General features: G+C 39.0%; 1 protein-coding gene across 2 annotated transcripts in view; it reads left to right on the top strand.

Moving 5' to 3' along the window:
* The window catches only part of CLCN3 (chloride voltage-gated channel 3), a gene marked incomplete at its 5' end in the record, with an annotated part of 75289 nt that overhangs the window by 26493 nt on the left and 22092 nt on the right, over positions 1-26704 (top strand). The window contains 5 exons of one of the 2 annotated variants that reach the window (XM_082482892.1): positions 4612-4702; positions 17591-17748; positions 22462-22561; positions 24636-24823; positions 25506-25628. In XM_082482892.1, coding sequence (XP_082339018.1) covers positions 4612-4702; positions 17591-17748; positions 22462-22561; positions 24636-24823; positions 25506-25628 — 660 coding nt within the window. Of the gene's footprint in view, positions 1-4611; positions 4703-17590; positions 17749-22461; positions 22562-24635; positions 24824-25505; positions 25629-26704 lie in introns of those variants that run through there. The other variant, XM_082482893.1, reaches the window with a different exon arrangement.

The raw sequence follows: 26704 nt of genomic DNA on the forward strand, positions 1-26704 counted from the left end.
GTTTGGGGTTTTTTTCTGTGTATTAATTTGAAGTTATGTATAACTGAACTCTTTTCCTCTTTTTTTTTCCCATTTCTGTGATTACATTTTTGAGTTATTTCATCCTGGACCATGTCTGGGTATCAGAACTGGGAGAGGGGTGTTTGTCTTTCTTTTATCGTCTTTAGTGTTCCCATTGCTGGGTCTGTGTGACCCAGATAAGAAAGTTGTATGATTTTAAGCAGAATGAACCAAGTCAGACTGCAGGGGCTGCAAGATCAGTAAACTGAGACAAGTCAAGTATGAGGAGAAGTCAAGCTGGTAGAGGAATTAGACTTGGCTTAATTTGGCAACATGGATTGAGAAAAGGGTAAATGAAAGAAGAAATTGGAAAAAAAGGTAGAAGAATAAAGCTGGAAAGAAAAGGAATGGAAGGAAGAGGAACTGTAGGTTTTGAGACCTTTTGTGTATTCTTTGGGCACCCTGTTGTAAATGGATGCTTTCGTGCCCAACCTTCAACTGAGGGTGTATACAAGTTAGATTATTTTCAGGGTAGTTGGAGATCGTAGCTGTTTAGAGGAGTGCTCTGTTATGTAGCGTTTTTCAAGAAAACATTATCTTCTAGCTCTGCTGAAGAAGGTTTAGTTTTGAATTATAATAAGAAAGAAAATGACAGTTAAGAGTCACTGAAGTCCTCTGCATCAGTCACACTAGCATTTGTAATTATCAGACACGTTTTTGGCATCTCTTGTTATTTTAATGAAATCATTCAGCATCCCCAATCTTACATTTGGAATTTCATAAAAGACGTGATTTTAATTTTCATTACCTGGTGCAATTAAATTACATATCCTATCACCAAGATAAACCAAGTAATTGAAGAAATTGAGAGAATATGTTTGGTTTATATGTAACAAGGTGCTTGGCTGTCTTCATTAAACCTGGCTTACTTTTTAATACGAAATAGTGGAATAGTGCTTCAGAACTAAGGTCCTTCCTCCAACCTTGGGTTGTGATACTCCCCTTCTTTTCATTGACCTTGTTATGTCACCTCAAAACACCTTTCTTGGGTGTGTCTGATTTGTCTAACCTCTGACTTGTTCTTATATTTTCAGATACTTTATCTTGAATGTGTTTCTTCTCTCTCCCTAAAAGGGAGAAGATAAGGTGTGGAGGTATCTTATATTAAGGTATCTTTCTTCGTTCTCAGTATGCTTTAAAGGCGTGTCACCCATATATGTTGTGATATTTCTAAAACAGTGGATTTAAAGCCCTTTTCTGCAAAAATATATTTATCTAAGTGATGGTTAACAGTGTGTGCCTGTTGAGAACAATGGGAGCACTCGGGTGTGTGAAGTTATTCAGGCATGGAGGATTTCTGGGATTGAGGCTGTAGTCTATAGTTACTGTGATGAAGCCTCCTTGAAAGCAAGCTGCTGTACAGACCTGTTGTTTACATACGAGCTATTCTATGTACTGAATTGGCCGTTTTAAGGGGTTCTCAGTCATTGGAAATAAGACTATTGTGAAACTTAGTTTAGGCCTTACAACAAGTGTTCATAAAATTATGTACTCCATAATACCCAAAATACCTAGTTACCTAAAGACACCATTTCACTAACTACAGTTTTGGAATTTGCTGAACTTCACAACAGAAATAACCATCATACTCTTTTAAATATAGAATTATCAGGAAGTTAAAGTCAGACACTATTTCAAACTAGCTAGAAAAAGAGTAATTTGGAAAGATGAAATTGTATAGGCTTTTAGATACTAAAGGAAGACTGGCTTAACTAGGTCAGGTTAGCAGGCATAGTATCTTTCTCTTGCTTAAAAAAAAAAACAACAACAAACCACTTTTCATTGTATTATAGGAAGGGTAATGTACACAGCGGTAGAGTTATGAACAATGAGAACACAAGCTGCTGGTAATTGAGAAGAGAAAATGACTGTTGTTCTTTTTAAGACTACACAAAGAAAGGACTGTATTTGGCAGCCAGTCTATAAGCAGTGACCTTGGAAGAGCTGTTACAATTTAATATTAGGTAGGCTCTTGAAATTTTATGTAGCAAGTATGAAGTTGTATCTGTTTTACCCTGCAGACTTCTTGTCGTTATTTTCCCTCATATCTAAAGTTTATCAGATACGCCTCCAACTAGCTACACCCTTTATCTTAAAGACTAAGTTGCTCTTGATGAAAAGGTGATTGTAGGAGGCTACTCTTCAGAAAGCATTTCCTTGTATAGATGACAGCAAATGGAGATGCCTCTTTAAATAATAGAAGACACCAGTATTTTAGAACTGAGTATCTGTGGCTCAACGGTTCTTTTTTGTCTTGGAGATAAGATAGTCTTTAAGGTTTTAAAATATATTTTGCTATATACTCATATGTGAGGGTTTTTTTTCTTCCTTCATTCTCACTTGTTTTTCCATCTATAGAGATACCAGCGTTTTCAATGTTTGCGTTGGAGCCATATTTTAAAGATTTAATTTATTGACAGGTCTGTGAAATAAATCCCAATATTTCTTTATGTCCTACTCTGTGCTCAAAAAATCATTTAGAAAAGAAATAACTTTCTTAAGAACACACTTGGAAAATTATTTAAGAAACTAATGCATTTGGCAACTACAGTAGTTGTCTGTCACACTTAGAGATGAAAAGGCATACATAATAAAATTAATTCCTTTCTTTGTGTCCTGTGTGAACAGAACTGAAGCTGGGCCTTGGTGCTGCAGGCATGTAGTATTCTCAACTTTGCCAAGTGTCAATAGAATCATAGAACGGTTTAGGTTGGAAAGGACCTTGAAGATCATCGAGTTCCAACCCCCCTCAGTTATCTAAATTGTGTGTACAAGATGCATTGAAGTGTTCCACTGAGGCAGTATGTCTAGTGACTTGCATATCCATTTTCAGCTCTTCAGAGCATTTATTTTCCTTTTATGTAGTTTGACACAAATGAATGTCTGCAACTTAAGTGATAGTGTAGTTAATGTATGACACATTTTACTGAAGCAAAACACTTAAAATGACTGAGAATAATAGATCAAGGATCAATTTTATGTTACCTGCTGGAGGGGGAAAAGGGAAAAACAATATGCACATCTTATGTAAGTATTTCATTACAAATGAATTAACTATGGAAATCTCATGTAAAATAGTTTTCTTATCTGTAATTGCAAGATAGGACCGGTACAAGATATCCAGTAAACATAAATTAATATATGGATACAATATATCACAGCATCTGTTTCAGATTCAAGCAATAATGTAGTTGGTTTACCATTTCTTGTCTTTAGATACTGATTGTTGAAGTGCTTGGGTTTTGCCAGAGCTGTAGCAGTCCCTGTTTGATGTATCCCATGGATGCCTGGGTTAGCGTTCGTGTGGCTTGTTACCTGTTTTGAGGCTGTGACTTTTAAGGGACATGGAGCATTTTGACAATGTGTAGGGTAATTCAAGCTTAAGTATGGACTTGTGTTTATTACATTTGCTTTTTTCCCTGCCCCAGAGCTTTTTGTTATGAATACGGATGTTATGAGGTTGTAATACCAGAATAATCCTAAAAAAAAAAAAAAAAAATTGAGACACCAGACCATTTTGGTTAGATATGTAATTAAATTCTTGCTTTAATGTTTTTGATTACCTATGTTCCAATTCTACCGAAGTGAATGTCAGCTTTGAAGTTCTACACCGTGAAGGGGGGACGTGTGTGTGACAGCGGGGTAAGCAAACCCCGCCGGGGGCAGAGCCCTGGGCTCTTAGCAGGTTCCATCGTTCCTCCTCGGTGGTAACTATTTAGATGTTTGAAAAGGATAAAGAAAATTGCTGGGAGACAGGCTTTCCCCCCCACTGGTAGTACATGAATTTGGATTTTTTTAACATCCATTTCAAGTAAAACGTGGCGGTAGCTCTAGTTTAAAAAAGTCTTTGCTGGTGCGGCTCCGGGGGTGGGGAGAAGGAAGTAAGTTCCAACCTCTTCCTCGCCTTCCGGGCCGCGCAGCGCGGTGCAGGTTCGCCCTGTCAGCGGAGCCGGCAGACCCGCCGCCGCCGCCCCGCACTTGTTGCCGAGGCCGGCGGGTGCGGCAGCTTCACGCGTGCACGTGAACTTCTGCCGTCGTTTGTACGTCCGCCCCCGCGCCGGTTCCCCCTGACACGTAAAACGCCGGACGGGGCGGGGGCGGCGTTGGCGGAGAGAGACTGAGACCCCCGCGGCCGCCCGCCCGCTCGGGGCTCCCTCTCCCCTGGGTTGCAAACGGGCTCTCGCCTCCTTCCCGGCAGCAACCACATACGTGGCTCCGTTTTCCGGTGTAAACGAAACAACGCGCAATACCGTCACCCCGTTTACCGCCTTCCCCCCACCCCGGCGGGGCCGGGCGCAGGTAGCGGGGCCGCGCCCGGGGCCGCCCCCGCGGGGCCGCGCCCGCCCTCCCGCCCAGCCCCCGGCTGTGCGGCCGCCCCGCGCTGACATCAGCGGCGGGCAGAGCCCGGCTCCTGCGCCAAGGCGGCGGCGGCGGCAGCGGCGCGCAGGCCGGATCCTGGTCAAACATGGCAGCGTCCCCCGCGGCCGCCCTTGTGTAAGAAATGCCGCGGCCCTGCTGAGGCGGCTGACGGGCTGCGGGTTGGTCACGTCCATGGATGTCTCTTCTGATCCCTATCTGCCCTACGATGGGGGGGGAGGAGGAGGAGGAGACGGCATTCCGCTCAGGGAGTTGCATAAACGAGGTACGCCGAATGCACGTTTTGAGTGACTTTGTTTGCATATCTGGATGCGTGAGGCTGCTGTGCAGGTTCGAAGCAGAGGTGTAAAGGTTTGTTAATTACCGCAGCGCTTTGTTTTGCCAGCCTGCTGCCTCTTGGAGGAGGAGGAGGGTTCAGTTCTGGCAGGGCGCTGTGCTGTCAGTGACTGCCGTCTCTGTGGGCAGATTAGTCCTGCTTCACGTCTCATCGGCTTGTGACTCCATCTTCGATATGTGGCAATCTCATTTCTCTCTCTCTCTTTTTCTTTTTTTTTTTTTTTTTTTTTTATCATTAAACCCATCTTGTGCACAAAAAAACCACCCCAAAATTGTGGTTGTGGCTGACCATGACCGAATTTGTAAGAGTTTATTAAATGGACGATTTTCATGCCTTTCGCTAACTTGACTAGGAACAGTGTTTGTCTAGCTTTGAAGTTTCTGTATGTGCTTTGAGACTTGACTCTTTGTTGACTTCCCTGATATGTGAAGGGAAAGCTGTACAATTGTAATATGTCAGTTAAGCCAATATTGATGAGCTCTTAAGAAACAGGAGCTTTGTGGTAGGTTCTTTACAGTGTTGCTTGCAACGAAGCAGATTTAAAAAGAAAACAGTGTTATCAATGTTCAGGGAAAAAAAATCCTCTTTTGAGCTTGCCTTTTGTTTCTTGCTGCAAATTTAAAGCTGAATACGTTCTATAAAGATTTGGTTTTGTTCTGAGAGAAGTTGTAGTAGGAATAAATTGAAGTTATGCCTTCAAATTCTGAGGATATTAGTCTTTTTTCTCTTGGTTGGATTTAGTGGTTACACTGTGGTGTTTAAAAACAGTAAACGCGGTAAATTCTCACTTTAGTTTTCTTTAAATCGGCTAATCTAAAATTAGAAAGTTATCAACATGTGTGGCTGCTGCTGATGGCATTAGAGAGGGCGTAGGCTGAGAATAAAGATATGATTAACATAAGATGATTTTTTTCTCCATGTTAATTTGTTGTTTCACCTTTCCTTGTAAACTCATATTTCTATAAATAAATAAATTAGATAACACTTTTCAATGCTCTTCTACTGTTTTTATCTGTGTTTTAGTAGTTTACGTAAGGGTTGTTTGTTGTCTTTTTATGATGAATGTTTTTCAGCATACGTTAAGAATATCAACAAGTTCTAATATGGCTTAGAGTATTTTAAGCAAGCAATTTTTTCTCTGCCCAGATTATTATTATGTAGCAGGTGCTGGTTAGTTCCCTAAGTCAGATTTTAGAATCACCTCTTAGAAATCGAGGATGGTATTTTCTTAGAACATTTGCAAGGTGTCAATTGGAGATCTTATCAATGTATATAAATGCCTGAAGGGAAGGTGCAAAGACGACTTTCAGCGATGCCCGGCAACAGGACCAAAGGCAGAAACTGAAACAGAGCAGGTTCCCTCTGAACATCAGGATTTACTTTTTTTTTTTTTTTTTATTGTGAAGGGTGACTGAGCACTGGAACAGGTTGCCCAGGGAGGTTGTGAAATCTCCTCCCTTGGAGATAGTCAAAAGCTGCCTGGACATAGTCCTGAGAAACCAGCTGTAGTTGGCCCTGCGTGAGCGGGTGGATTGGACCAGATGACCTCTAGAGGTTTCTTCCAGCCTTCACCGTTCTGGGAGTGTAGATGAGTGGATAGTTTTAAAGATGAAAACTGCAAACCAGCCCTATTATTACACTTTCAAATTCTGCAAATTATAGTTAGACGTTGAAATGTGATCAGCTGTATATTCCTGGAAAATACCAGATTTTAGTTGATTTTTACAATACAAAATGTAGATATATTTGCAGTGCAAATTGGTGTCTGGCACATTGGAGTATTGCTATTAAATATACAGTTTACAAATACTGTAGTGAAAACAGTCAAAGGTTCAACTAGGTGTTCCCCTAGTGGTGACACCACTAGGAGCCAGCAAGAGAATTCCCGGTTGTGACTTGTCACTTTTTGCAGTTTCGTTGAATTCTGTTAGGTCTTGTACTTCCTATATTCTAATACAGTATTTCAAAACCAGTGTTACTGGTGCTTCTTTGGTTTGCTATAGTGAGTTTTTGTTTAAAACACAAACAAATAAAAAACCCCAACAGTGTTACCGTAATCTCTGGCAAATCTCAATTTGTCAAGTGCATATGACTCATAAGAAAATTGAGACTCCAGACCAGTTTGTTCCATAGATTTAATCAAAATTTGTGTGTATTTCCTGCTAATTTACAATACCACAGTAATCTGTTATTGTCATCTAGCTATCAAAATGAGGCTGAAAATGCTAACAGACAAACCTGAAATTTAAAGTAAATTCTTGACATTTCTTTATTGTCTGTGAGTCTAGAAAAGGATACTACGAAGATTTTTTCCGTCTCATGTAGATTTCAGAGTGTTGTAATAACAACCCAGAGAAAATGGGTAAAGCTATTTTGAGAAAACAAGCTTAATTGTTAAAGCCTGTGGAATTTTTTCCCTTATTCACATACTGACAGCTCTTCTGTCCTGCAGAGTAACATTCACGTCATGCAGAACTGCTTTGTAACATCAAAGCATTTGTTGCACTAATTGACTGCAGTAGCTCACCCAAAGTGGCGGTACCTCAGCAATGGTGAAATGACTGTTTAAATCATTAAGGGTCTTTGAGGTTTAATTAACGGCCTTTAGTAACGTTCAATGAGATGAAATATAAAGTACTATAAGACATTATTATTAAAAGCCTGACCCGTTGGTTTGCATTAAGAAGATGGAGGGTTTTTTTCAATGCAAATAGTTGTGAAAACATCAAATAGAAAGATTTTAAAATACGTATTTATTACTGTGTTTATCTTTTAATGTTGATTACTCATCGTTATCTCTTTGGAAAAAAATACAGATATTATTGAATACTTCTTATCAAGACTTCCTTAAACTTGCTCTGTCCTGAGGCTTCTCTTTATGTGGTACTAAATGCATCGTTCTAGACCTTAAATTCCCTGATATACTGAAATAAAACTGCAGGAATACAGTTCACTTCTACTCTCTTCTCTGGTAACTAAGTTAAAAGTACTGCTTCTCTCCTCAGAAAGGGTTTTTAAGTCCTAATTTAGGATTGCATATATGATAAGTAACTGACATATACACTTTTTCATAAGAATTTTTTATATAATAAGCCATATGCTGGAATATATGCTGTGTAAATAAATTGTGTTGCTCAATTCTTTGCCCTTGGATTTATTTTTCTATCATTTTTGCTAGCTGGACCCTTTTTGACACTTCCAAATTATCAGTATCTTCCTTGTCTTCCAGACATTCACAGACATGCCTGCACTCTTTGATTCCACTCTTCCCTTTTTTTTCCTAAATAGCATTCATCTTACCATTCTTGAAAAATTTGAGGTCTGAGCAATAGCAGTACATGTATAGGGGCCAGGCTATCAGTAGCAAAACTTGAGCCTCAGCAAGCACAAGGGTCGTTAACTCCCTTGTATTTGTTACATATTCATAAGCGCATCTTAGATTTTAGATTTTTTAAGTCCTCAAGCAAAGTTAATGAAATGCTGTACCACTAATCTGCGATTGAGTCAGTAGCCATGAGATATGAAAATTTATTGATGACTTAAATTTACTGAAATCTAATTTTTTTTTTTTGAGAGAGAGTGACAAAGTAACTCACAATTTCATTTCTTGTGTGCCAATCACCACTGCATAGGTGCGACTCCTGTTGCTTAGACTATAACAGTTACACTGGAGAAACCTTTCCACCCTCCCTCCCCACCACCCAGCTTCACCTGCTACAAGCTCTGGGGCAGAGGACATTTAATAATATCCTAGGAAGAGTTTGAGTCACATGCATACTGAGCCAGTTCAGATCCTCTAAGTCGTAAAAGTTATGGTTTTGTATTTTAGGCTGCATTTTTGCTTATGGTCCTCTTATGTTTAAGAATTAGTAGATCAATCAAAAGCCATTAGGGACTGAAATTCTCAGCGTGACCTTTGAAGTAAATGGGTGTGAAAGTTGTGTACACATGCTCAGAGCTAGAGTTTGACCCTGAAATTTTATTGGTAGCAGAGGTAGAGTAGTAAAATTAATTTTTAGACTAATTACAGGCTCATGACAGAAAATGTGATTGAGATTATTGTAGTTGTCTAACATTGAGTGTTTTGAGAAAAAGCATTACTTGGAGAAACTCAACATGGTTATGGCACTGAATTTCTGCTACACTTTGTTTTAAGGTTCTGAGTATAAAAAGGGGATAAGGATTTTCAATTACGAGCTTAGCATATTTAGATGTTAAGAGAAAGTACTGTGAGATGTAACTACAGGTAGTGACAGGTTACCTGTCTGCATGTGCTGTGTGACTGATAAGGTTCTCTATTAAGCATGTATTTCTCAATTTTGGTAATCATTTTGAGATGTATTATTATCTGAGATATTAGAAAGCTAATGAACAAACCAAGATTATGCCCTCCTTGGGCCTGAACGTGGCCTGATTGGGATAATCATATTAGCAGAATTATTATTTTTGTTGTATCCTGTCTTTGCCCTCCAAAGCAACGTGTAAGTAAGTAGCTCTTACATACGTGCAGCAGCAGCGCTTGGAAATGTAATTATCTAAATTACTGTTGTTCTGACTCTTATTGCCTTGGTCATTGTTAGATGGTAGATTACTTCCCTTTTTGTAATGTTTGCTTTATCTAACTTCATATGGTTTATACCTTTTATTTTTCTCTTGTCCTTCCTGCACTGTTCACCTTCAATATAAGTTGTAAATTTAGTAGTGTGGGGATCCCCGTAACTCTTCACGTGCATATCTAAAGTCCCTATGCATTACAGACATAACTAAATGAATATAATCTATTCTGCCTTTAAGACTACAAGAAAAGAAATCTGTAATAATAAAGCCATTTTTTTCTGCTGATTCATAGAAACAGAAGTATTTCTTCCACCTAAAGTAAAAAGCTAAAGCTATTTATGTTCTTTTTTTTTTAATTATGCTATATACATTGAGCAATACTTGACCTGCTTTTTGCTGCCTTCTCAGATTCCTGTGCATTTGCAGTGGATGCACGTCTTCAAAAGTCTTGGTTTAACTCTGAGATGCTACTAGTCAGCTTTCATTTAACTCCTACTTTTTGAAAGGTTATTTTTAAACCCAGATGATTTTGATTTATTTTTTTTTTTTTTTTTTTTTTGGCAGAAGAAATGAACAGGAGGGGATTATCAGTCACAGCTTTGGTAAAGCACATTTTATTTCTTTTCCCTGTTCTTCAAATCTTGTTCTGAGTCTTTCTGTTTCCCACCTATCAGATTTTTTTCAAGCTGTTTTTTTTCAGTTAGGGTATATATATAGTTTTGTCATTTTTTTATGCATTTTGATTGTAATGCTGAGACCAGTTTGTGCTTTTAAGCCTTTGATGCAGTTTAGAAGAGCCAACTGAAGAGCCAGGCTGACAATTCAGAGTTAGACACAAAGGGGAACATATTACTTGATTATAAAGACTTGAAAATCATTGAGCATCAACAGTAGCGAATGATAGCACTCTGGCATGGCATGCTTTGCTTCTGATTTTGAAATTTAAAAATTACTTCTAGCCAGGAAAAGACAATAGTGCTTAATGACTCTTCTTGAGTGGTTACAGACAAATTTAAATAAACTGACAATTGCTTCTTGACTTTTTTTTTTTTTTTTTTTTAATTGAAAGCCTCATATTTTGAGGTCTGAATATGGAGACAGAAGGAAGCTCAGGCACTACCACGTGTCTTGTGTATACAAATCTTCTTTGTTACAAGTGTAAGTGATCCTTATGGTGTGTGTTGCATCCAGGGTGCTTCCCCGCCTCCATTGCCCTTGCCATCTAATACCCAAGGACACATGGGTGAAGCAAAGCCTTGGATTAGTATCTGGCCTCCGGAAAGGTACGGCCCCTGCTGATTTTAGCACTCAGCGGGTTTGGATGGTCATGTCAGGGACAGCTTATTCCAGCCTTTGGTGTAAACTGATTAGCTTCATTTTCACTCGCAGAAGTGCATTTTTTCTTTTCCCCCCTCCATTCACACGGCTCAGAATAGCACAAATGAAACCTGTTGCACTGCTGTCAGCCAGAAGGACAGCTGCTGAGGGCAAAACTGCGTAGTTGTGCACTGTCTAGAAAAAGGGATATACGAGCAGCAGTAAACTAGTGTATTCTTGCTGTAAGACTTAGCAATTATATAGCTTGTAGAGAAATACCTTTGAGAAATTTGGTCCTATTATTGCTCTGCTATTGACTCCAATATTGACATTGTTTATCTGTTGGTGTTCACAACTCTGAAATGTTTTTAAATGCAGCCACCTTTGGGAGTTTTTAGCTCTGTGAAATGGATGTTACTGTATAGTGTCTGGATATTAATATTTATATAGAAGTTTTGAATTGTTTCCAGCAGAAAGACATAATTAAAATCTAACAAGACCCCAAGGGTGCACTTATATATTTCAGTATAACTAGTCTGACAGCTTGTTGCTGTGAAAGGGGGTGAACTTGCTTGTCGATCCGCATCTCTTCTCTCAGTTCTTGCTCTTGGACTGACTCTGCTTCTTGTCTGACAGCACAGAAGCTTAATTCCATTTCTGTATAATGGCAGATGTTTTTTTATTAGTTTTGTCTGCTTAGTTGGATTAGCATGTTTGCTTGGTTTACTGTGCAGTCGGATCCAAGGGTGACAGAGATGATCCAAGGGTGAGAGTGGGGGTGCATCACCAAGAACAGGAGGGAGAAATAGGGGGAGCAAGATCTCCTATTTGGGTAGCAGCAGTTTGTTAGATCAGCTCAGCCTTACTGTATAATTATGTCCTGAGAGATAGATCTCATTTCATAAAATGGAGTAAGCTGATGTATGCTCAGTGTGAGACAGAGTGGTGTATTTTGTGATGTGTATTCAGAAAATGCAGATACATATGCTGTATAGTATATAGAAGGGGTCTTAAACTTTATCGTAAAATTGGTCCCTTTTAATTCTGTTAGCCACCCTCTTGAGCCTGTTCATGTCTCTATTCTGTACCTTATTCTCTATGGAGGCTGTAGCTGCGGGGGTTTGTTCTCCAGGTGATATTCAGTAATTGTTCAGATGGTCTCATGTGGCAGACAAACACTTAAAAATCTATCGTGCACTGTTTGATTACCCAGGATGCAGCATTTGTCTTGAATCTTGATGTTTCTCATATTATTTTTATGACAAAAGAATGAACACTGCACACAAGGAAAGAGTCAGGAAGGATTGTTGAACAGTTACGCAGAAATCAGGAACATCAAATATGTTGCAAAACCCCTTCCTTGTGTGAAGCTGTTTAGGTAACTGTGAAGCACTAGCTCCCTCGTTTCTTTAACTCAAGGTGTTTTAAGTGTACTTTCAGTGGGATTTTTAAATCATAGTGTGTGGAAACTGGAACCCACTCCTCCCCGGAAAAGAGAACACCAAGAATAAGTTAGAACCCAGGTCTGCTGGCTCTTTGTTTCTTCATACCAGGGACAGGATAGCAGGACCCTGGAGATCTTTGTGATCTACTTGGTTCCTTCACTGGGGACTTGTTCTAAGAGATCTGTGAAGTGAAAAATGCAATAGTGTATGAATGTCAGCAACTCATTTGCTGGTGTTGTAAAATGTTTCATCTTGAAAATTTTTGAACTGCACCATAATGAATAGTCAGTAATGGTCTGCATGTTTTAAAGGTATTAGTCCTTGCTGATGGGATCTTTTTCTTTTTAAATTAATTAGTTAAAAGCTCACTAGGTATTTTTATTTAAAAAACTGTGACTTTCATCAGCTGCGTGTGGCCCAGAGTTGCTTTCAAATCTGAAGGAAATCTACTGAGCTGAGAAAGGACAAGGGAGTATGGGGTCCCTACTACAGGAGGTGAGGCAGCCTTTGAAAATGCTGTATGTGGCACCTGGAAAACAGAGTGTGTAATCTACATACATCAGCTTTTTGTCACATTTATCATGGTTCCAACATCAATCAAGATTGAAGACTGCTTGTATGAGGCACATATATAAAATATGAAAGAAGAGATATTCTTTGCCTCAGAGGGAACATAAGGCAGGGAGGACTTTTAATGTATAAAAAAGCTTGTGTGAGTATAGCAAATATTAGTTCTGTAATTTCTTTGTTCCTGTTTTACGTCAGGAAGGACTAGCTAAGTAAAGCAGGAGGTTGGATCAGAGTTGGGAGCTAACACCCATTCAGTGTAACTTCAACGTTCAGAGGGAAGTAAAGGAGAGCAGTACGGAAAGGACTGCTTTTTCTATCAGGCGTAGTGTCCTCTCAAGTGATTTTGGATTGTGGTTTTTTCATTCTTATTAAAAAATAAAACCCAAACCACAAATCAAACAAAACCCCCACTTCTTCAGAGATGAGAGCTTCTTTTATGGTGTTGGAATCTACTTATCTTACTCCATTTTTGTCCACGTAGTATTTTTGGTTTTGCTGTACCTGATTCTGGTCAGGTGTCCCAAAGTACAGTGTTTTACTGTTAACCTTAATGCTTATTACAGGTTTTTCTTTCAACATGATGCAATATTCTTTATTAGGTTTTTGTTGGGGTTTTTTGTTTGTTTTGGTTTGTTTTTTTTTCAACACCTTCACTTGAAGCAGTTTCTCAGCAATAAGTGCTAGTAGTGCTGAAGAAGAATTGTGCTGAAGGCTTGGAATTACATGCATTGAAGGACAAAAGTCAGCTGCCTTCCTAGAATGTAGTTTAGGCAAGACCTGCAGTGACTGAATTGCCTAAAAGACAATTTCCTTTCTCTGAAGAAGCATGTTACTTTTATTGTCTAGAAGCTTACTCTCTGCAAGCCTGCAGTCTGTGATTACAGCAGCTCACCAGTTATGTATTGAGAATACAGGATTGTTAAAGGTGCTGTTGGAGAAGGCTGTGCTCATAAAGGGATGCCAGCTACCTTAGTTTTGCAAAGTATGCAAGGATTGTGTTGAATCTGCTTTGTAAGGTTTCCTGTGAGGTGTATTGAGCCTCTGAGAGGATCAGTGTATTACTATTTGCCTCCATGTAGTAATGTGGGTTAGTTTGGAATAACAGTAATAATAAAAGTTCTGCCTGCCACCTTTACCATCTGCTTCCCACTCTTATAAAGCCTTAAACAAACTCATATGTAACAAAAAGGAGGCTTTACTTTCTTTACAGCTGCAGAATGGCTCAGGTGTGTACATGCGGAAAATGGAGGTGTTCTCTTACCATAGCTAGAGGCTGTACCTATATACCTTGTGTGCTAAGTGCTTGTGATTTTTAAGGCTAAGGCTGCTTGTATTTTGATGAAAAGCCCTTGCATTGAGTTGTGGCCTGAGAGAGTCTTGAAACTTGAGGACTGGGTAAAAGGGGGAGGAAGGAAGGGGAAATACTTTCTGAATATTGGGAACATCCAGAGGGCCGCGTTTGCTAAATGCTACAATTTATCAGGGTAATGATGATTTTCTGTTTGGAGGTTAGAATTTTGTGATGAAAAATCTGTATTATGGTAAGGATTTTAATAAAATATATAGTTTAAAATAAATTTAATAACACTGATGAAACTGGCAATGAATTATGAGAATTTGCATGTGTTTATGCTGATGAGAATCATCATCATAGCTGGAAGCAGCATCTTACTGTGTGAAATGCTAGAGAAGGAAGGGGAGAAAGAGGAGTGGAAGTTTGGAAGTGTTGGGTATTGGTAAAGGTATATTTCCCTGAATTCTCCTTCAGAGTAGTTGTGTGCTACATAGATCATAATACTAGTTGGAGAATGTGCTGTCCCACTGCTGTCAGACTTTTGCTAGATACAGAGCATCAGATTTTGTACAGCTGTCCTCATCATGGTCCTCTATAGGTTCTACTACACACTAGTGCAAGCTACCACTGCTGCCTGTTTCTCACTTGATACAAGAGCATAGCTGTTCAGCTGCATCAGGCGTTCACAGCAGCTCTGTATTCAACAAAACTACCTCTTCAGCTTCACATCTTGTTCTGTGTCTCTTTCCCCATCATACAATAATCATTTATATTCTAGTATTTGGTGTGCCAGCAAATGCTGGCAAAGTAGGAGCCTGACACAGTTTCAGTGGGATTTTTGTTGTATCCAGGCAATGACCCTTTTTTGTAGTCTGCTCCAAGTTCTGCTTGGGGTCTGGTGCAGCGAGTATGGTGCCATCCCTGATGGTTTCCCTGGAGAGAATTCCAATTCAGTACCTTGTGATATGCATAAAAACATCTGTTTCTGTTTGTGATACATTTATAACTCTCAACTCTCCTTTGCGTTATGTGGCATAGGATTGCGTGCTACTTATATAGCTATACCAAGCTGTAGCTTGATACTGCTTCATATACAGCAGGGCATAAAACCAACTCCCCTTGGGGCAAAGGCAAACTTTTGTCCTACTGTGATCACTCAGGTTCAGGAAACTGCTTGATCACATTGCAACTTTGTAGCAGATTAATAATTAAACTGTGGCTGCATTTAATTTATGTTGCCTTGTATTGAGAACGAGCTTAATTTCATGCAAAAATGACATTTTCATAATGTATTCTGTTATTCTTCTAATTTTGAGAGCTAAACTAATCATTACAGTGTTAATTTTGTTACTGCCTCTTCCACAAGATTGGCTTGCCCTTTCAGCTAGGCAAACATGTATCTTAGACTTTCTTTCTAGTTATGAGAATTGGAAATGGCAAGAGAATTTAATCCCTTATCCTAAAGCAAGGTTTTCACAATCACTGCTATTAGCAACTCTGATTTAATTTGTTGTTGTTAGCTTTTTATTAGTGGAAGCATAGGTAATGCTTCTTTACATCTGTCTTAAGAGAGACTAGCAGCAGCTTTGGGAAGAGATTTACGGGGCTTAGCTATGGTGAATAGATGAGGGAGAGTTTAATATGGCATAGACTGGGGAAAAAAACAGTATTAAAGATTGAAGCCAGGCTAGCATGAGAGAATGGTATTGGCATTGCTGACGACTTGTGTCCTGCATTTGCATTCTCTTCTTTTCCTTTAAGATTTTTTTTTAAGTAAACTTTTCATAGAATTTTATAGAATTTTAAGCTTTTCTATATGTAATGTGTGTATGTTATGAATAGTAGTTTGTGTCTTGAAAATTTTAGATTGCATTTTGTCTTAATAGGATTTTTGTGTTATTTTATTGTGTGTTGTCTTTCACCACTAAGAAAATGTCCAAATAAACACTGTGTTATATAGCAGACATAAATGAGACCTCTTGAGCAATAGATGGCTGAGGCACACTTTTGCATCTGAGTATAACGCCAGGTGTCACACTGCTTCTGCTAGATCTCACACTTCACAAATTTAAAGGGAGAAATTTTACTTATACATAAGTCTGATTGTCAGTTGCTGGTAAGAGCTGGGGCTGGTGAACTCGGTATTTGTAGCATTTGAAAGTTTACACGTAGGCCCTTTGAAGACTCTTTTTTTTTTTTTTTTTTTTTTTTTTTTTGGTAAGTTGGAAACTTCTGCTGACAACACCAAGAAGCTGAGCCTGCAATAAAAAAAACCTCAAAAACCCAAACAAGCAAACAAGAAAACCTAATTCAAAAAACCCCCACCTGCTTAACCATCCCGGTGTCAGTCTAATGAAATGAGTTCTAGTCCCTGACTGAAGTGATAGAAGTCTTGGCCAACTTGGGCCTACATCTTTAAGAACAGAGGTTACTGTGGTAGGCCATATGCTGTTGGCCAAATCATTTTGTTCTTAGTCAAACAAGTGAGAATAATCACTCTTTAAATCATTGTCTAAGTTGACCTCATTATAAACATTCCCTTTGTATATAGCAATTACCGTTGCAGAAAGAAGCAGTTTGTGGTGGGTGGGCAAATGGTGGCTGTACTATATTAGAGGCAGCCATCCAGCAGAAAATTATACTTGGGGTCTGTAAATATACTGCAGGAACTCAAAAAAGCCAAGATATTACAGAACTGATGACATTTGAAAGGTTAAAAAAATAAAACTTTCTTGATCACTTGTGAAGAGGGAAAAATTCTCAGTACACCTCTTGCTCTTCTTATTCTGATCACTGCAAGAAATACTGTTGGGGATGTTGCTCTGCAAGCTGCTTGTGAAGGAACTAGCTGGTGATCACAAATTAGTAGAAGACATTTTTGTTATACATTATTTCCAACTTTTCGTGACTGACGACTGTTCTGAGAGTTACCTGAAATAAATAAATAAAAATTAAAAAAAATAAGTTTTTGCTTGGCTTTCTGTTACATTTTAGCTGCACTGATAATCTGTTGATAAGGTATTTTAGGTTTAGTTTAGACGTGGTTGGATGGGGCTTTGAGTAACCTGGTCTAGTGGGAGCTGTCCCTGCCCATGGCAGAAGGGTTGGAACTAGATGATCTTCAAGGTCCCTTCCAACCTAAACCATTCTATGTAGAAGAGATTGGTAGTCAGTGGTATGTATATTTAAAAATAACTGGCAACTTATGGAAGTGTTGTGAACTTTATAGCTAATCATCTGGTTTTGTTTTCTTACAGTCAGATTTTCCTCTGGTAGTTCATAAACTGCAATAAACTTCAAGCTAAATGTGTGTCAAAGGTGCTCATTTTTTCCAGTTTGTTCTATTGAAGTTTCTCTGGACTCTGCACACAAAACAGAACAATAGTATGACTAGTACATTCATATTTAACCAGTGGAAATACAAAGTCATTAGTTTGCAAATTTAACCTACAGATGAGTGACAGAAAAAAATAGCGACATGCAACATTGACAGACCTAAATGAAGTAAAATGTGCATATTACAGGAAGGGTCTTAATTACTTATTCAGAAATTGTATATGCCATAGTGTTATGAACATTAGAATACTTCATTTATTGCAGAATTAATTCATTCCTGTCTTTCCTCTGCCACAGGAACTCATTATACGATGACAAATGGAGGAACTATCAACAGTTCAACACATTTACTGGACCTTCTGGATGAACCAATTCCTGGAGTAGGAACATACGATGACTTCCATACCATTGACTGGGTTCGAGAGAAGTGCAAAGACAGAGAAAGGCATAGACGGGTACTTGAGATAAATAATACTTGGAAAATATTTTTTGTTGGCTGTTGGAATTAAGGTCTGATCTAGTAACACAGACAAATATGTGCATACTTTAAATTTGTAAGTAGTTACATCAGCTAGAACTACTTGACTGCTATTATAAAAGCATTGTTTCATCGATACCTGTAGTCCTACAACAGTATTATAACTTGGAAAGGAAACAGTAGTTTAATAGAGTGGGAATAGTTCCCTGTCACCCAGATGACATTTTTACACTACTGCCTTTTTTGCGTGTTAGTTTATTTAAGGCTATTTTCCAGTGCAGATATATTTGTAATAGTACAATAGTGCTTATGGTGGTACTTGTACAGAAAAGCAAGCACTGTTGTATATTCCTTTTATACTGACACAAGTGTATCTGGACTACTGCTGTGAAGTGCTGCTGCTGTTTGAATTATGGAAACTGAAAATTTTCATAGTTAAACCACTTACATCGGTGTATATATGCTTAACAAAAAAGTAGTCTCAGTATGTATGGTAAATGTCCTTTTCGCTCTCCCGTCAGAAAACTTTATTTCTCCTCTTCTCTATTGATTTCTTCAGAAGATCTTCAAATTTCAGGCCATTCATCTTTATCAGTGTGCTCTGCAAAGAGTTCTTTCCTGATATGGACTCAAGTTGTATTAGTCAGTAACATGCTAGATACTGTTATTCAAGTAATATACATGTTTAATAGCATTTTAGGAGGAAATAAGTTATTTAGAGCCTTACTGCCAAACTTTTGAGTTACTTGCATTAATTAACTGTACAAATAGAACAGACTTGGAGGTGTGATTTCTCCGAAAATATTTTTAACTGATCAAAATGAATAGTTAAAAATTAATTGTAATTTTATGGAGGCGTCAGGGGAGAGGTTCCTTCACTTGCTAACATTGTAGCGTTATTCTGCTTTCTTTGTAAACACCATTTTTAACTTTCTGGAAGCAAGCGTAGGATGTATATGCTGATTTACTTTGACATGGTTAAAAAAAAAAATCTTACAATAGTTTAAAAAACAAAGCATCCACAACTTATTCTTACCAAAAAGGAGGGGGTGGTAGACAGTGTCAAACTCAAGGGTAGCCTGGGCTGTACTGATCATGAAATGGTCGAGTTTGAGATCCTCGAGGCAGCGAGGAAGGTGCACAGCAGGCTGACCACCTTGGACTTTGGGAGAGCTGACTTTGGCCTCTTGAAGAATCTGCTTGGTGCGGTGCCATGGGATGAAGCGCTGGAGGGAAGGGGGGTCCAAGAAAGTTGGTTAATATTCAAGGACCACCTCCTCCAAGCTCAGGAGCAATGCATCCCTACAAAGAGGAAGGCAGGCAGAAAAGCCAGGAGGCCTGCATGGATGAACAAGGAGCTCCTGGACATGACCAAAAGGAAAAAGGAGGCCTATAGGGAGTAGAAACAGGGACGGGTAGTCTGGGAGGTATACAGAGGAATACTTTGAGCAGCCAGGGATCGGGTTAGACAAGCTAAAGTCCAGATAGAACTACATCTGGCCAGGGACATCAAGACAAACAAAAAATCCTTCTTTAAGAATGTCAGCGAGAAAAGACAGACTAGGGAAGACGTGGACCCTTTCTGGAAGGAAACGCAAGAACTGGTTACCTGGGACAGAGACAGAGCTGAGGTACTCAATGACTTTGCCTCAGTCTTCACTGGCAAGGACTGCAGCCACACTGCCCACGACACAGAATGCAAAGACGAGGATTGGGAAAATGGAGAACCACCCACTGTAGGTGAAAATCAAGTGCGAGACCACCTGAGGAGCCTGAAGGTGCACAAGTCCATGGGACCTGATGAGATACATCCGCGGGTCCTGAGGGAACTGGCAGATGAAGTCACAAAGCTACTAGCCATCATATTTGAGAAGTCGTGGCAGTCTGGCAAGGTTCCTGCCGACTGGAGAAGGGGAAACATAACCCCTATTTTCAAAAAGGGAAACAAGGAAGACCCAGGGAACTACAGGCCAGTCAGTCTCACCTCTGTGCCTGGCAAGATCATGGAGCAGATCCTCCTGGAAACTCTGCTGAGGCACATAGAAAACAAGGAGATGATTGGCGACAGCCAGCATGGCTTCACCGAGGGCAAGTCATGCCTGAGAAATTTGGTGGCCTTCTACGAAGGGGTTACAGTGGCAGTGGACAAGTGAAGACCAACTGATGTCATCTACCTGGACTTGTGCAAAGCATTTGACACTGTCCCACACGATATCCTGGTCTCTAAATTGCAGAGACATGGATTCGACAAATGGACCACTCGGTGGATAAAGAACTGGCTGGATGGTCGCACTCCAAGAGTTGCGGTCAACGGCTCGATGTCCAAGTGGAGAGCAGTGACGAGTGGCGTTCCTCGGGGGTAGGTACTGGGGCCTGTACTGGTCAGCATCTTTGCCGATTACATGGACAGTGGGGTCGAGCTCACCCTCAGCAAGTTTGCCGATGATACCAAGCCCTTTGGCGAGGTAGACACGCTGGAGGGGAGGGATGCCATCCAGAGGGACCTGGACAGGCTGGAGAAGTGGGCCCAAGCCAACCTCATGCAGTTCAACAAGGCCAAGTGCAAGGTCCTACATCTGGGTCAGGGCAATCCCAAGCACAAATACAGGCTCGGCGGGGAATGGCTGGAGAGCAGCCCTGGGGACATGGACCTGGGGGTGCTGATTGACGAGAAGCTCAACATGAGCCAGCAATGTGTGATCGCATCCCAGGCGGCCAACCGTATCCTCGGCTGCATCAGAAGAAGTGTGGCCAGCAGGTCAAAGGAGGTGATTCTGCCCCTCTACTCCACTCTCGTGAGACCCCACCTGGAGTACTGCATCCAGCTCTGGAGTCCCCAAGATAAGAAAGACATGGACCTGCTGGAGCATGTCCAGAGGAGAGCCACGAGGATGATCCGAGGGCTGAAGCACCTCTCCTATGAGGAGAGGCTGAAAGAGTTGGGGCTGTTCAGCCTGGAGAAGAGAAGGCTCCGGGGAGATCTTATTGTGGCCTTCCAGTACCTAAAGGGGGCCTACAGGAGAGCTGGGGAAGGACTTTTTACTAGGGCATGTAGCGATAGGACAAGGGGGGATGGTTTTAAACTGGAAGAGGGCAGGTTTAGATTGAACATTAGGAAGAAATTTTTCACTTTGAGGGTGGTAAGGCACTGGAACAGGTTGCCCAGCGAGGTTGTTGAGGCCCCATCCCTGGAGGTGTTCAAGGCCAGGCTGGCCGTGGCCTTGGGCAACCTGGTCTAGTGGGAGGTGTCCCTGCCTATGGCAGGGGGGTTGGAACTCTATGATTTTCAAGGTCCTAAACCTCATCTAAAACCTTAGGTTTAACCTAAAGCTAAATCTACGAACTCCTAAACCATTCTATGATTCTATGAATTTCGCTATCTAGTGCTTTTTTTAAGGAAAAGAGATCCTTGCACAGCAGATCTGAGAACACGTACCTTGCGTGAATGCTTTTAATGAAAAGTAAGGTGTTTTTCATGTAATACTTCATTTCATAATTTGATGGCTAAGCAGTAATTAACACAATGCCATCTTTACACTGCAGATGCATAGGTTAGTGTCTAGTGGATGTGCCATTGGATAGAATGCGGGGCCTGACCAAATCTTGGCAAGGCAGATCGCACCTGGAGATAGGTTATCTAGGGTGAATTCTCACAGCTGTTAATTCATTTCAGTGTCTGAGACCAGAAAAGCCAGACAAGACAGTTCACAATTTATAGCCACAGAAGTACTGTGAAATTTATAAATATGCCCTGAATGATAGGAGACTGGCCGTGTCATCAAAGACGTAGGAAGACAAAGCAGTGAGTACTAGTTCATGGTGGTTTTGAAAGACATGCTATTGTAGAAACAACTTTTTTTATTAAAAAAAAAAAAGTTTGTGAAGCTCACAAATGCATAGAAATCTATAAAATATATTTACTTGCTTTTTCTAGATTTCCTTGTCTAGTATTGTGTTTGCTTGGTTTGGGCTTTTTTTTTTTTTTGCTGTTTGCACATACTTTCTCCCTCCTTTTACAGTACAAAAATTGTAAGAATAGGATCCAATTACATAATGAAGGTTTAATCATGAAACAGTTTATGCACAAATTTCAGCTAAGTGCATGAAGTAAGTAAGGCTGAAATAAGAATTACTATAAGAATTACTACTTTTTCAGTACAGTTACCTTAGATGTCATTAGTAATAGTTGTCTAGAAGTATTATATGGTAGTTATCCAGTTTTTGGTTTTGTTTTATTTTTGTGGGGTTTTTAGTCTAAAGATAAAAGAAAGGTGTTTATATTTAAAATAGAAGTTTAGACATTTGAATTGTGTGGAATAGCTTAGTAGTACGCAAAACGTTTATTTGAGGTTCAACAAAAACTAATTTGAGATTTAGGAGAAAAATAATTTTACAATTACATTTTTAGATGTGTATCATAGAAAGTATTAATTTATCCTAATAATAATTTCCTGGGGTTTAGTTCTTTAAATTAAGCAAGTTTACTTTTCTCTGTCAGTTGTTTGATGCCTGAATAACCAAGCTGATTTATCTATGTAAAGCACTAAATACAAGGAGAATGCGTGTAGTTTAAAGAGAGGATATATTTGCCTGCAGCTTGCATCATGCAGTTTGTATGTCATACTTACTTTTTTTCTCCTATTCATATTACAGAAACACATACAAGTATACATAACGATTTCTTTTGCAGATTAACAGCAAGAAGAAAGAATCGGCATGGGAGATGACAAAAAGTTTGTACGATGCATGGTCAGGATGGCTGGTAGTCACACTAACTGGTTTGGCATCAGGTAAATTAAAAAACAGGGGATATATTTCTTACATTTGTCAGCAAGTGTAGTTACTGTGCTTTCCATTTGTGCGTTATCCACAAACCTGGGTAAGAGCTGGTTCTGACTACTACCATAACACCATGAGGAAAGGGAAAGGTTGATTATCTTGATTTACAGGCTTTAACTTTTTGAGGGGAGGGTTTACTAATCAAACAGAAACCAAAATCCTCACTGAATGTGTAGTGAGAGTTATTGAACTTCCACCTACATTATCAATGTTCTTTAATCCTGTGATTGAGATTGGTGTTTTCCCTTTCTGTGAAATTCTGCTTTTATCCTGTAGGATTTCTGGTGAAAGTGTGCTCCTTGATTGTGCTAGATGGTTTTTCTGCTGTGAATTTGGGTTTTGTTTGTTGGCCTCTACTTCAACTCTGTCTTTTCTTTTTAACGTATTTTAGGATGAGTTTTACAGCTAAAATTGTCTGACAGTTTGTCACCCCACCGTCATGCAGTGCTGCTTTCTGTCAGCATAGTTTGGAGTGACCAAAATGTTCAAGAGTGAGAAGGCAAAAACTTGGTGCCCAGTTTTTCCAAAAAAAGTGTTTCGAACAGAGATCTTAGTTTGAATGCTAGGAAAATTGGATTTGTTGCAGAGTATGGCTATGCCTGTTAAAAAGGCATGGTAACTGTATAATTACTACTTAGATATATACATAATCACTTTCACAAACCGCATATAAATTAGTATATATGCAAAGTTTGTAGCATGTTTATATACCTCTGAATGTACAAACTGGGAGTATATAATTACTGGAAATTGCTTGTGATAATTTGGGTGGGGACGTGCAGTGTTGTGTTTCCACCCCCCAAGCTGCTGTGTATATTAAAATTGCTTTACTGTGTTTCTCAGCAACAAAGCAAGCAAATTCTGGCCGTGAACATTCCCAAGTTTTTCTGTTTCAGTTGCTTTCTGTTGTATGTGTCTCCTGAATCTTAAATGGTATGACCTTGATTTCAGTCGTGGGGAGATCTTATGCTTATGTATTTTAATTAATTTAAATTTTGTTCTACCGAAATACCACCTTTGACTTTGACTTTGGTTGGCCCAGGATTTCAAACTGAGGGCCTGTCAAGATAAGTAAATATAAATTAGGAAATCAGAGGTAATCTGTACTACCAATTTACACAAGTAAATGGTGGCAGTCTCTAGATAGCTATTTCTAGTAGTGATTAATACCTTAAAAATAGTTAATTATAACTAATTAACAGTTGTGCATTTTCACAAAAATACTGACTTTAGAAGCAGTTTTTCAGTGTACTGCTACCATGAAAAACTATTTTACTTTTGTAAAATAGAGGGTTTTTTTAACGATTTTTTAAAAATCCTTTGAAGCAATTTCCTAAGTAATGCTTATTTTTTAAGGACTCTTCCGCAAGTTTTCTGCATGTAGGTACAGTACAGAATCCCTCTTAAGATTTGAGTTTGTGAGGTGCTTAGTGTCTATACTGTTTCTTATCTGCAGTAGGAATTTTGAATGCTCACTATGTTACAGAATTAGGTCATTTTGTATATGGATTGATTACATGAACGTCATCAGGGTTTATTTGGTGTTTTATTTATGTTGTTCTAAAACTGTTGTTGGCAAGGTAAGAATTATTTTCTCCATGTTTGCTGTTCTGTACAAAACATAGTAGAATAGTTCATGAGCTCTCTGAGGCATGGCAAGGTAGTTTTGTCAGAAGGTCTATTGTCTTTTTCATCACAAAAATGTATCAGTCCAATTTTGACTCTAAAATCCTTAGTTTCAATGGACTGTTGGAGAATTGTGGCATAGGGAAAAAAAAAGGAAAAAAGAAAAAAAAAAAGATGCATTTAACTTGGGAAATATACAAGGTACTAGATTCTTCAGCAAATACTAATTGTACCATATTGCAAATAGGATATATTCCTGGAAATCAGTAGTATTTTAAATGTCTGTTTCTTTAGGTTTTCTGTAATTTCAATTTACATGAATTAACACCAGCACATTTTTTAGATGTGTGTGTTATTCCTCTTTACCAGAATATTAATACAAAACTGTTTCTACAACAGGGGCACTGGCAGGATTAATTGACATTGCTGCTGACTGGATGACTGACTTAAAGGAAGGCATTTGCCTTAGTGCTTTGTGGTTTAACCACGAACAGTGTTGTTGGGGTTCAAATGAGACCACATTTGAAGAGAGAGATAAATGTCCACAGTGGAAAACATGGGCAGAACTAATAATTGGGCAAGCAGAAGTAAGTATATACCCATTCGTTGATGGCTTTGCTCAACAGCTGGACTGAACGTGGAAAAAAAATAATGATCTTAAGGTTAGGGTACTAAACACGGATTTGGGTTGTACTGTCTGCTCCATTTGTCAGCATTTAAATTGGTTAATAGGTTATACTGTATTAAATGTGCATTTCATGCACTGCAAGGGTGCTTGGAGTGTTGCAGATATAAAGAAGGTATCAGAGTATAAAACTGTTAATAACAGGAGAATTTCTATTCTTGATCATAGCTACATATAAAAGAATAAAAATGAAATCTGTGGTGTTCTCCAATAAATAAGAATAGATTGGTTTTATTTTTTCTACCACAAATTTTTTTAAATAAAAAAGGTTTACTCAGTATTCAGTAGATTTTAGCAGCTAGTAGCTATTAAAAAAATACCTGTGTTATGTTTTATTTTTTCATTTTAAGGTGAAGTGTTAGAACATTTTCTACCTGGTATAATCCAGTCTATGCTGATGTGCAGGTGTTGTGACTTTATGCTTTTCAAACAAAACTCTCTTTCTTGGCTTGGTAATAATTACTGCCCTTCAAAACGTGTGCATAAGTGTACTTGCAACAAGAGTACTTCTGGGTTATTTTAAGTAGTGATTTTGCTCCTAAATCAAATTTATATTCTGACTTTTTTTTGCTTTTTGCTTTTAGGGTCCAGGTTCATACATAATGAACTACATAATGTACATTTTCTGGGCTTTGAGCTTTGCCTTCTTAGCAGTTTCTCTGGTGAAGGTATTTGCTCCCTATGCCTGTGGCTCGGGGATACCTGAGGTGAGGTCTAACTAGTATATACATTATAGATGTTTCATATTAATGTGAAAATTCCTGCTGCCTTACAGGATTGGGGAATGGCAAGAGGGAGAACCCTTTGACTTTCATGAAATGCATTAATACAAGTATTCAAACTGAAATAATATAATTGTGTGAATTTGTTGCTGAGAAAAATGCCCCAAATTTCAGAGAATCTCCTGATTTGTAGATTTTGCTGCACGCTTCTGGCTGGACTACTTTTTAAGGAAGCATTTATCTTAAGAGTGTAGACTTCTGAAGAGTGATTTCCAAACCTGCCTCTAATCCCCACCCTCCCTATGGTGATAAGAGGGCGGGTGTTCATTGAGAGAATACGGGTCCTTTGATACAGCAATTGATCTTATGTTGCACTGGCTTTAGTCGCCTTAACTAGCACAAACCATCAGACAGTCACAAAGTAAAATGTGTCATTTCCTCAAAAACTCACTGTTTTTACAATTGCTGTCTGCTGCTATACGCAGAATGGGAGGGAAAAAAACCCAAGTCAAAGTCTGGTCAGTCTCACTTCTCCAGTCATTCTGTAAATATTTCTTTATGTGTATTGTAGAAGTTGAAGGACAGATCCAGATCCTGCCACTGAATAAGCCTGGAGTAGTTCTGTGCCATTATTGCAGAAGAGATTTCATCCTAAATTAGTTTCCAAATTTAGCTAACCTTTACTTTCTAGACACAGCTGCCCAGTGTTTTGTGTACATCCTATTTATAGACATGTTGTCCTTTCCTATGATAGCTATATTATTTCCTATATATGGGCATATTTTCCAGGCTAATAATATGACACTGTTGAGCAAAGTAATACCTTAGGTAAGTGGCACGTCTTTTCTAGTGGAAAAAGGCTGATCTTTTCCATTTTTATGTCGAGGAATCTACTGTTAATTTTTTATGTAGACATGGTAAAACATAAGGAGAAAACAGACGTGTAAAATTAGTGCAAATATGATATTGCTACAGTAGATGACTTTGAGTATAGTTTTTGCAGATTCGTTTTTCCTTTGGGAGTTTTCTGACTTTCGCTTGATAATTTACATCATAAACCA

Source organism: Vanellus vanellus (assembly GCF_965231255.1).
Source record: "Vanellus vanellus genome assembly, chromosome: 4".
Taxonomy (NCBI): Eukaryota; Metazoa; Chordata; class Aves; order Charadriiformes; family Charadriidae; genus Vanellus; species Vanellus vanellus.